At 40.7% G+C, this 12,500-nt stretch overlaps 1 protein-coding gene and 1 long non-coding RNA gene across 5 annotated transcripts in view; both read right to left on the reverse strand.

Annotated features, from left to right (window-relative positions):
• The window catches only part of LOC136825365 (uncharacterized), a 505,160-nt gene that overhangs the window by 249,746 nt on the left and 242,914 nt on the right, over positions 1-12,500 (reverse strand). The window contains exon 1 of one of the 4 annotated variants that reach the window (XM_067081629.1): positions 2,382-6,048. The exons of the other annotated variants lie outside the window; for them this stretch is intronic. Coding sequence (XP_066937730.1) covers positions 2,382-5,299 — 2,918 coding nt within the window. The 5' untranslated portion in view covers positions 5,300-6,048. Of the gene's footprint in view, positions 1-2,381; positions 6,049-12,500 lie in introns of those variants that run through there. 4 annotated transcript variants of the gene reach the window in all.
• The window catches only part of LOC136825367 (uncharacterized), a 40,361-nt gene continuing 33,986 nt past the window's right edge, over positions 6,126-12,500 (reverse strand). Inside the window, exon 2 of the long non-coding RNA XR_010849311.1 lies at positions 6,126-7,887. This is a non-coding gene — a long non-coding RNA (uncharacterized lncRNA). The remainder of the gene's footprint in view (positions 7,888-12,500) is intronic.

A 12,500-nucleotide genomic window follows, 5' to 3' on the forward strand; every position in this document is an offset into this window, starting at 1 on the left:
TACATATTTATTTTTTTATTTATTCGTTTATATATGTGTGTATATATATAATATTATAAACATATATATAATTAAAAAAAATATATATATATATATATATATATATATACAAACAAATACGTAATTATACAGTGGAGGAAGGTCAAAATTCCAATAACAAAATATTAAAGAATGCCCGAATGTTACATAACAAGAGGGTGACAGGGCCATAACGAAACAAGATCCGCATGGCGTTATGTAACTCGAAAGGGATTCCTTTTGCCGAAGATTTGAACATGAAAAATATTTACATTTTGATAAAAAAAATTATTGCCTCAAAAACTTAATATAAAAATAAATATACTTATATGGAAATGTGAAGGAACCTTATGTTGTAATAAACATCTCTATAACATGTTATCAACGATTGAGATGGCTATTATAATTATTTCTAATAATGATTCTTATTTTAAAAACTGACTCTAAGAAATAATGACTTAACTCGAATAATTGAAGGTTTTTCCAAGTAATTTTAAGAACAGGAAAAAATTGTTATAATCATTCCCTTCAAAAAATATTATTATTATTATTATTATTATTATTATTATTATTATTATTATTATTATTATTATTATTATTTTGGGTAGGAATTGTTCAACAACAATGGTTAGGTATTTTTTACATTTTAATAATAATAATAATAATATTATTATTATTATTATTATTATTATTATTATTATTATTATTATTATTATTATTATTATTATTATTTCTTCCCAACAATAATAACAACTTTATATAAAAGAAACTTATAGCCACAACCTACAACCAATTCATAAAAGAGCCATGACCAACATTAATCCCCAACAACTGGTTCTGAAGCACGAGTCTATTCCTTCCATTCCCCTAAGAGGGTTCCCCAAGGGGGGTGGGGAAGACTCTGCCTCCTTCCCCAAATCCCCTTAAAGCTTACAGGCATTCCTAATTTGATTTCTAGTATTGGGACCCTGAGTGAGCATAATTCGCTCCTGCCCTCGAGTGAGCGTAATTAACACTAACCCCTGAGTAACATAATTAACACACCCTGACCCCTGAGTGGGCTTAATTAACACAGGCCCCTGAGTGGGCATAATTGACACCAGCCCTGAGTGGGCTTAATTAACACTGGCCCCTGGATAAGCAAAATTAACACAGGCCTCTGAGTAAGCATAATCGACACTGGTCCCTGAGTAAGCATAATTAACACTGTCCCCTGAGTGGGCATAATTAACACCGGCCCCTCGATAAGCATAATTAACACAGGCCCCTGAGTAAGCATAATTAACACTGGCCCCTGAGTAAGCATAATTAACACAGTAAACCTTGAGGGAGCATTATTAACACACCAAGCAGTGAATAAGCCCCTGAGTGAGCATAATTTACAGTAACCCCTGAGTGAGCACAAATACTTCTGTTCTTCCGGACTACCTCTTCGAGTTGCCTTCAGACCTGGGCAAGAATGACATAGGAGGCTTCCCTCCCGTTCCACTGACCTTTGCTAAGAGAGCTGGCCAACGCGAAAAACGTGTCTCTCAGAGGTACTGGGCGATTAGCGCCCTACTTCGTGCTCATTGCAAAGGAGATAAGAATATCTCTCTTTCTATTAGTTAAGAAAAAATATAAACATCATATCTAGTCAGATTAAGTCGTTTCACAAGCTCTTGCGATATTCAGTTGGTGCAATTTAAATATGCAGTCCCACCCGAGGCCCCACTTAATCTCTCTCTCTCTCTCTCTCTCTCTCTCTCTCTCTCTCTCTCTCTCTCTCTCCTAAAGACTTCTTAGTTGATTGGTAACAGCGTGGCAAATCATATACTGTTATAAGTAAGTTAACACCAACGAAATACCTCTCTTGACTGGTGTCCCACAGGGTCCCATTCTGGGATCATTGTTATTCTATTCTTCATTAGTGACATATTCTACAAATCAACATACAGCAATACGGTGTGCAGATGATACTACTCTTGTTGCAGGTTTTTGCCCCGCCCTAAAATCTTGGAAGCTCACTTTGTGAGTTAATTATTACCTACGGATATTTGTCCTGACCGGTAAATTAAGATAGCATAGTGAGCAGATGATTCTACTCTTATTGCAGGATTCTGTCACCTTAAAAGCTTGAAAGCTTGTTTCGCAAATTAATTGCATTTTAAGCTTGTTCCAGATGAATGCTTCTACATTTGGAATATGACAGATTATAGAGAATAATACTCACCATTCATAGGACCTTGAGCTTAGTACAGAAGATAAATTGTTCTTGAACATCAAATCAGAGACATACAAATAAAATTACCTGAATCAAGATCTCAGAAACAAAGACTAACAGGGCAACAGTTAAAGTATAATCTAATTATGTCAATACTTACGTGTCGAACGCAGCACAATGAACAGGTGATGGATGATCTACAAAAAGCTTGCGGGGATGCAAGGCAAGATGATCTTGCTCGAAACTGGTCACATCAGGCCACTTCTCCGAAGGGTTGCGAGACACCCTCAAGGGTATGCTCGCAGGCGTTGGACTGAAGGACCAGGAGCGTACATTCCTGCGGCGATCCCTTTGGAACTGGGACAGTTCCCTTTCCAAGATTCGAGCACTACTCGTAGGCGAAGGAGTCAGCAGTGGATAATACAGCTTTCCGTCACTGCTCGGCTGGCGCCTGAGGATCCTCAAGTCCCTGTAGGAGAGACGATTCTGACTTCTTGGCCTTGTCTGTGATGGATCTGGAGGAGTCAGGCTAGGGTCTCTTTTAGGAATCTGTATATCAGGTGGAATCATCAGTGACTGTGGCCTTTTGACAGATGTCCTACGAGGACTCTTCTCACGCGGAAGGGTGTTTATCTGAGATTCCGGAATAAAAATTAGGGACTGTGGCCTTTCATTGAAGGAAAGAGTCTTCTTGTGCTGTGAGTGACTCTCATTTAAAGAATGAACCTCAGATAGTGGAGTTTCAGATTTAGAATGCATCAGTTTAGATTCTCTGACATCAGAGAGGCTTTCATTCCACTCAGATGACTCTGTCCTGACAAGGGACTCTGGTGTTCTAGAAGAACACTCTGACTCTTGGATGCTCAGATGGGATGTTGTCATTTGAGCCACTTCAAAGTCAAGAGACTTTCTTAAACTATCCTGACCTCCCTCGTGTGACCTCTCATCTTGTCTTGGTTCCACACTCCCATAAGGCATGAGGTCCTCATCCTCGGGGTCAGGAAAAATGCACGACCTGACAGCCCGGCGCTTCTCGTGCCACACTTTGGAAAATTTTCTTTGCACACCTCCATTGTCACTCACGTTACTCCATTTCTCTGTGACGTTAGGTTCTGACCTCACTCTGGAAGGCAAGTTTCCATTGGTGGATGAGAAGGAAGGAGAGCTCGGGAAGATGCAAGACTGGACATTTCTTCGCCGGCACCCCAGGACGCGAGACCACCGGCGTGGGGTGGTGAAAGAGGTGCAGTTTGAACCAAAAACTGGGGGAGACTTTGGAAAAGCATCCGAGGGTGAGGGCGTGGTCTGCACACCACCGGTGACTGACAGATTACTCTGGGAACTTCGAGAGAAAAAACTTAGAGATCGCAACAGCCTCCTCTTGTCCTTTTGCTCCTTACTGCAGCCATTTCCCTCTGGGGACTGCCTTGGGCATAAGCTCTCAGTTTCCTCATGGAACATCCCAATTTCTGAATGACAGCACTGTTTCTGGTATAGAGAGGATGTCGTTTCCGGGCTGAAGGAAGAGCATCGAGGTCTCCTCAACTTGACCGAGACGACCTCGTGTTCCGAGGAAGACTCGAGGGTGAACTCACAAGAGGCATCATGCCTCTGGCTTACAGAATTAGATGCCAGCTTCCATGGCGGGGTCCCAGGTGACTTGCAAGTACATTTTGGGCCTGTGAATGGAGGAGGAAATTCTCTAATCCATTTCAGATTGGCATCTATCTCAACTTTGACGTTCGTGCCAGGCTTCTGATGGTTGGATGGTCTTGGCCTGTTGATAGTGGTTACTCTGTTGACAGGACTTACTAAATCTTCATGTCTATCCTTCGTTTCCTCAGTCAATTTTTCTGAGCATTCTATGAGATCTATGCTCATGCTGCCTTCATCATCAACATTCTCACTTGTGACCTCATCACCTTTACCCTGTTTCTCTACATCACAGTTTCCAGATGAAATGTTCCTCTGACATTTCTCAAAAATCTCATCCACTTTAACAGAGCTTTCCTCGTCATAATCAGTGAGATAATCATTATCCAGACTAGTATTGTTGGGACCCATTTCTTCGAGAATATTACTGACAGCTGAACTAAAACTTTCAATCTTTACCCTTTTTTTAGTAACATCCGGATATCTCTCTCCATCACTTTCGTCGTCACTCTCGTCCTCGCTGTCGCCAAAGACTGAATCGTCGTCTGAGTCAATGTTATTACCACTTTCTAAAGGAATATTATCACGTTTAGTGTCCTTATCCAAAATAGAGTAGTTTCCCCCTCCACCGGCTATACGTTTTCTATCATTCTCACCCTTTGGCACACTAAGACTCCGTTTTCTTTTCGCGTCGGAAACTCTCGCATTTTCTTTGGCACCTTTTTCGGGGATTTTCTCCTCGAAATTATCATTAATGACCCCCAAATTATCATTACCTTTTCCCTCTAGGACCTTCCAATTCATCATCTTGTCTTCCTCTTTCTGAATTCTTTGCAGACTCTTCGGCATTTTCTTCGTTTCTTTGGAATCGACGCCCAAGAAATGTCTTTCGCTTAGGAGTAACTCAAGTAAACCTTCGACTTCCATCGAATCTTGTTCGTTTTTTGTATACGAACTCTGGTCGTTCTCACCAAGAGCACTTTCTCTTTTAAAACGTTCACTTCCTTTACAATTCTCTCCTTTACTCCTCAAAATTAAGTCACTTTCTTTGCAACTATCCACGTTAAAATCGTTATTAACATCCCACCCATCAAAATTGTCCATACTAACGTCCTTTTTTGCTTTCAACAACGAGTCACCTGCATGCGGCGTCGACGACACCCCGTTTAGGCTTCCCATCACCGCCTTTCCAGTCAACTCACTCTCGCTCTCTCTCTGATCGATATAATCACAGTCGACCGTCTCTAAGGAAAAGCTTTTCGAAAGGGTCCCACTTCTTCCTGGTTTGACCACTCCTGTCTTTCCACCCAAGTCTCTGTTTTCGGGGTTTCTCTGGTCATTTGTCGCACCTCCAGCATCTTCCTCTCCTTCTCCAACATCTCCAACACCGCCATCACAATTTACTTCCATAGTTTTCTCAGCCATAACATCATTTGCTTTCTTTTCAGTTTCCCTGTCTCCAACAATAACATCTCCACTCTCTTTCTTTTCAGTAACCCTGTCTCCAACAATAACATCTCCACTCTCTTTCTTTTCAGTAACCCTGTCTCCAACAATAACATCTCCACTCTCTTTCTTTTCAGTAACCCTGTCTCCAACAATAACATCTCCACTCTCTTTCTTTTCAGTAACCCTGTCTCCAACAATAACATCTCCACTCTCTTTCTTTTCAGTTTCCCTATCTCCAACAATAACATCTCCACTCTCTTTCTTTTCAATAACCCTATCTCCAACACTAACATCTCCATCTGTCTTTTCAGTTTCCTTATCTCCAACAATAACATCTCCACTCTCTTTCTTTTCAATAACCCTACCTCCAACACTAACATCTCCATCTGTCTTTTCAGTTTCCTTATCTCCAGCATCAACATCACCCCTTTTCTTCTCAGTATCACTGTCTCCAAAAATAACATCTCCAATTGTGCTTACAGTATCTTTTTCTCCACCACCAACGTCTCCACCTTTATTTTCAGTGTCCCTACCTCCCCACCACCACCATCTCCACCTTTATTTTCAGTATCCCTTTCTCCCCAACAACCAACATCACCTTTATTTTCAGTATCCCTTTCTCCCCCACAACCAACATCACCTTTATTTTCAGTATCCCTTTCTCCCCCACAACCAACATCTCCACCTTTATTTTGAGTATCCCTACCTCCCCCACCATCAACATCCCCACCCTCCTCCCTGTTCTCCAACTCGTGGAGGAACGAAAGCCACTCGATCTCCGCCGGCGATCTATTTTCCTTCATCTCCTCCTGAGACAAATAATCGAGGACGTCCTCTCTCCCCATCCTTCCCCGAAGAGTTCCTTGATCAGATTTCCTATTTGTCCTGCCGTCTCTTCTTCTTCTTCTTCTTCTTCTTCTTCTTCTTCTTCTTCTTCTTCTTCTTCCGGGTTCAAGGAGGTCGGGGAGCCCTCCTTGACGGAGTGGAAAGAGGAGGAGGACGACGAGCTGGAGGAGGAGGAGGAGGAGGAAGGGAGAGAATGGGCAGTCTCCATACTGTCGTCCCTCTCACTCTCTCTCTCCTCGCTTTCTCTGCTTTCGTCCAAGTTGGACCCCATCATCGCCATCATCATCAGCGTCACCTTCTCCACGCCATCGTCACTCTCCTCCCTGTCACCTTCTTCCTCCGCCGCTTCTTTCGCTTCATTTTCACTCGGGGCTCTCAACTCCTCCTCCTCCTCCTCACTTCATTTCCCTCTTCGTCCTCTCCCTCATTCTGGACTTCGCCTTCGGCTACCTCTTCGTGGCCGTCGCTTGAATCGCCGGCGACATGCAATTCCTCTTTCTTGTCTCCTGAAGGGTCGCTGATCAACACAGGCTCATGTCCCCCTCGAAGTCCCACTTCCTTCCCCCCATCAGAGAGGTGTTCTAATTCCTCCTCGAGCTCCACCCTCGTCCTTCCCAGTTCTCCCTCGGGGGAAAACCGGTCTTCTTCCTGCAGGAGCTTGGTGTCGGGGCACAGGGTGATGAGCCGGGTCATGGCATAGTCCAGCACGAAGAGCACGTTCAGGGCCTCCTCCAGGAACTGGGCGTAAACGCGGTATTCTACCACGACTAACAAGACCAGGCCTTTGGCGAAGGACCACACCATTGAAAGTGTTGGTGATTTAAGGCGTGGGAGGCTGAAGGGAGTTTCCGAAGGTGGTCAAGCATTTCTGGGGGACACTGGTTGTCATGACGTTTGGGTATGGGTCTTAAGAAGGCCCACAGGAGGAGATTTAAACACACTCCGGGGAAAGAGACCCAAGAAGGCCCACAGAAGACTTAAACGCACGTCTGGGTATTGAATCAAGAGTACCCACAGGAGAAGATTTGGACACACGTCTGGGTACTGAATCACTCTTCTTTTCTTTTTAGAGCACAAGACACTTGTTCTGGGTCACTTACAAAAAGTAATCACCACTTTCAACACAAACATTTGCACCCTACATAGAACTTCCGTTTCCTCAGGATTTCCCAGAACGCCACAGCAATAACTCTTCATAAAACTTCAACTTCTTTGGATTTCTGTTTCAGCACAGCACATCACAGCAATAACTTTCACAAAACTTAATTTCCTCTGAATTTCTGTTTTGCTGCACAGACCACACAGCAATAACTCTTCAAAAAACTTCTAATTTCCTCTGAATTGCTGTTTTGCTACACAGACCACCACAGTAACACAGTACATTACCCACCTCGTCAGACCAGACACCAACTTATCCCTGTTTACATCAAAGGAGGCTAAAACCTGTTATCGCTACGGATCGAATTTACTCTTTCTCTTTCTGTCTTTCTCTCATGGTAAACATTCATCTTTCTCTTGTTTATCATCGTTATCATCGTGTTCTCTCCTTTTACGCTTCATGTTTGTCACTTTTTCCTTTGTTTTTTTTCATTCTTTTCACATGATTTCATGTATTGTCAAAGTTTCTTTTTTCTGAACACATTGCAAAAGTGAGTTTTGTCGTTTCCTCTTTTTTTTCAGTGTCAGATAAATATGTTTCAGTTTTTATGTATCAAGCTCTATAAAACAATAAAATATATTGTGATAAAGTGGTTATCTCTAGTATATAAAGTAATTTACTTCATAAAGTTTTACAGTACATATAAAATACAATAAGAACCTGAATATAATGAATTTTATTAACACCAAAATCTGTCCACAACCCATTTTGTCCTCAATACGAAGACACGCCCCCCTGGCCCCTATCTCCCCGCCCCCAACCCCTTCCACGCCCACCTACCCGCCCACCAAAAATAAAAATGGATTCAGTGATGCAATACGTCTCCTCTGCTAGCAATTGAAAACCTTTACAAAAGGAATGAATCAAATTTCTTTACAAAGGAATGACATACATTAAAATTAAGTTTCTATAAATAACGTTCCTGTCATTACAAACTCATAAATTTTCGGAAATTAATAAATTAAAATATAAAAAATTCAATTCAAGATTCCACCAGATGGAAAGAAAAAAAAACAAAAAAGATAAATCAGATACAAACATCATAAAGTGCTGACCTATTATCTTACAAATACACTTTACACAAACGGAAATAAACAAAAATCATAAATACACTTTACACAAACGGAAATAAATAGTATTAAAAATACACTGTCAACATCTTGGCACTATAAGAACAGATAATCACTATTAACACTATTCTGTGTACCTTCAAAGCCCAACAGAGAGCGAGAAGTCAAAACAATACCACAGCCTAAAGTGCAATACACTTTGCTCTCACCTTTCTCCCAACAAAATACCCCAAGAATGATACCCACACCCCATCCTCCCCCCCACCCCACTCCTTTAAAAGGTGGCACACACACACACACACACAAGCGGAAGCGCTCAAGACCAGAGAACTGACTTGGGCACCTGGGCAAAACAGGTGGCACCAGTTTTATAATACCTTCGACCAAAGCTAGTTTGAAGAGTACTCTGACGCACGCACAGATAAGTTTTCAATTGCTTCTGGAGAATTATGGTACGCGGATAATATAGAATTATTAGAGCGAAAGGCCAAAGCAGAGGCCGTTCTTATCTTTAATCTTGTTCTTGTGATGTCGTCGGGTCTGGGCTAGATAAGGGCATGAGAAGGATGCCCATTCCAACGGTCTTTAGAATTTGAAAAATTAATTTAGAAAAAACTTAAGAAAGACAAAATTGGAGTTGATATATGCTTGACCTTACAATGAATAAATATGTTTCTATAACTAGCAGAGAGAGAGAGAGAGAGAGAGAGAGAGAGAGAGAGAGAGAGAGAGAGAGAGAGAGAGAGAGAGAGCAGCCTTGCAAGACAAATACAATGCTACAATTATCTTATTTTTTATCGGAGAAAGTGCCACTTCTATAACCATCTACAGAGAGAGAGAGAGAGAGAGAGAGAGAGAGAGAGAGAGAGAGAGAGAGAGAGAGAGAGAGAGAGGGCATATTTCAGAGAGGAGACCGCTTTTATTTCACAAGGCAATGACCATTCCTTGCTCTGTAGCAACCCGGCCAAATTTGGAGATTCTCTTTCATTACACCTTTTTACGGGCCAGCTGTTCGTAGGTGAACATTTGTACCCATTATGGAAAGCCCTCGAGGCACAGAGAGAGAGAGAGAGAGAGAGAGAGAGAGAGAGAGAGAGAGAGAGAGAGAGAGAGAGAGAGAGAGAGAGAGAGAGTATTCTTGCACGACGAATACATTGCTACCAGTGTTTAATTCTTATTGGAGAGAGTGCTGTTTCTGTAAGCACCTAGAGAGAGAGAGAGAGAGAGAGAGAGAGAGAGAGAGAGAGAGAGAGAGAAGGCCTTGTAAAGCATCTGATCGAAAGATGACAGAGAAATCGTACAGTAAAAAGGTACTGTACAAAAAGACGGATCAAATTGGCCCAGAGAGAGAGAGAGAGAGAGAGAGAGAGAGAGAGAGAGAGAGAGAGAGAGAGAGAGAGAGATAAGGTACTGCACGAAAAGACAGATCTGTAACTTTATACCCTTCAAAATGGCAGAGACAGAACATTGTGTCCAAAACGACAGAAATATGGCATTGTGAAACCTTGATAAAAATGACAGGAATTTTGATACTGTCCAAAAAACGATTCATTAAAAAAAAATGACAGACTTGACACTACTGTACAAAGAGACGGAACTAAAGCCTTTGCACAACATTTGACAGAAAAGAACCAAAACAGAAAACTCCATCAATTACATCTGAGTGGCTTCACTGACGAAAAAAAAATATATTCGATAATAAACCGGATCCTGAAAATGAGTTACTTATGATATCAACCTAATCTAACCTTGTTTGGATACCGAATAGAAGTTTAATTATCTATAGAGGTTTGGGAGACTTCATTATAATTGATTTTATGAATTAAGATAAGATATAAGACTAAGGCCTTATACAGAGGACGCATATGGTCAGCATAAACGTCCGCATAAGCTTATGTATGTTTAGGCCTACAGAAGAATATGGGAAGGCTTTTAACATTCACCCTGCACCAAACACACACACACACACACACACACACACACACAAGGGACCTTTAATTAGCTTTATAACAAACATCTTCAAAATCTGAAATCAGAAATCAAAATTCAGGCTAAAAGCATTTGCTTGTAAACTCCATAATACTATCTAGATCCTTTTCAAACTACTTCACAAACACACTTCTTAGACCCTGAAAACCAACGAAAACAAAACGAAAACCGATTGAAAACATGAACGAAATCAGCGGCTGTCAATCACAGAAATGACGTCATTCGGGATACTTGATTGACAGCTATACGTGGCTTTTTTTTTTTTTAATAATGACAAATTTTCGAAGAAGACTTAGACGGCGGCTGTCAGTGATGTACAGAGACTCATCTGAAATCTTTCCAGAATTTCTCTCTCTCTCTCTCTCTCTCTCTCTCTCTCTCTCTCTCTCTCTCTCTTTATTTTCCTTTTATTTATAGCTAACGCGTTTGTGTATACATGCTCAGTCCTCTTTGCTGTCATCAAACTTTCTCTCTCTCTCTCTCTCTCTCTCTCTCTCTCTCTCTCTCTCTCTTTTCTTTTTATTTATCGCCAACACGTTTGTGTATACATGTTCCTTCCTTCCTTGCTGTCATCAAACTCTCTCTCTCTCTCTCTCTCTCTCTCTCTCTCTCTCTCTCTCTCTCTCTCTCTCTCTTCCAGTAAATGTGGGTAACTTCTATCATTCTTACTTTGGTCTGAAATTGTTTTTATTCTCTATATCGAGATGAACTCTCCCGGATAGAAATCCGTGTCTTCCTTATAAAGACAACATCCTTTTCAAAACAATTATTATTATTATTATTATTATTATTATTATTATTATTATTATTATTATTATTATTATTATTATTATTATTATTATTATTATTATATAAAAATAACCAAGGCTGGATTAAATTACAAAGAACTATTCTCTCCGCGATTTGGATACCAATGAAACTTGTCTACAGATTAGAAGGTGAAACTTGAAACGTGCTTCAAAATCGATCGTTCTGTTCACTGAAACAGCAAGAAACGTATTCAATGATTTTATAATCTGTGAAGGCTTTGCGTTAAACAAATCCTTTAAACAATGGCTGTGCTTGATAAAAATTATATATATACATGTATGTATATATATATATATGTATGTATATATATGTGTGTATATAGGTCTATATATATAGATAGATAGATAGATAAAATAAATAAATAAGATAAACAAATAAGCCGTTTTTTGTTTTTTTTAAATAAGCCCACTTGGCTCCAAACCTCTCATACGATGTAAGCCTATAAGAGAGAGAGAGAGAGAGAGAGAGAGAGAGAGAGAGAGAGAGAGAGAGAGAGAGAGAGAGAGAGAGAGAAACTCCTCAAGGAAGATTTTACCCTCCAGTATCAATCTCTCGTCCTCGGGAGGATCCCAGCCTCAAGGAACAATCTTTCCTGAGAATTTTCAAGACACCTCGGAGTAGCCTCTCGGCGGCTTCGAGTTAAATGACAAGTTCCCAGCCTCACGAAGATTTCCCCCCGACGTAATGAGCCCTGGGGGAGGGGGAATGGAGAGGAGATTTAGGGCCGGCCGGCAGTCCGAATTCGTCAGAGCGAAAGGTGACGTTGGAGTGTTTTTAACATAGTGTTTTTAACATCGAGTTTTAACTTCGAGTTTTAATAGTTTTAACTTCGCGTTTTAACTTCGAGTTTTAATATCGAGGTTTTTAACTACGAATTTAAACACCGAGTTTTAAACATCTGGAATGAGGAAAAAAAAAACTGTTGCGCTCGAATGACGTTTGTTCATGTTTTTCTTTTTTCTTATTTATTTATCTCGGAGTTTTTTATTTTGAATGACGCGAGGATAGCGTTTGTTTTTTTTATTTATTTATCTCGGTTATTTATTTTTTTGGATTTTTTGCTAACCTGTTTTTTTTAAGCTGCGCTTGAGTAAAATGTCTGTCAGATATACAAAAAGTGGATAACGCTAATCTTGCCAAACAGGAGGATAGAGAGAGAGAGAGAGAGAGAGAGAGAGAGAGAGAGAGAGAGAGAGAGAGAGAGAGAGAGAGAGAGAGAGAGAGCACTGCCCTAATACTTGACTCTTTTAACTATTAATAAAATACTTGTAAGACATGGGAAATCTAATAAACCGATCTTCCC

The sequence above is a fragment of the Macrobrachium rosenbergii genome, chromosome 37 (genome assembly GCF_040412425.1).
Source record: "Macrobrachium rosenbergii isolate ZJJX-2024 chromosome 37, ASM4041242v1, whole genome shotgun sequence".
Taxonomy (NCBI): domain Eukaryota; kingdom Metazoa; phylum Arthropoda; class Malacostraca; order Decapoda; family Palaemonidae; genus Macrobrachium; species Macrobrachium rosenbergii.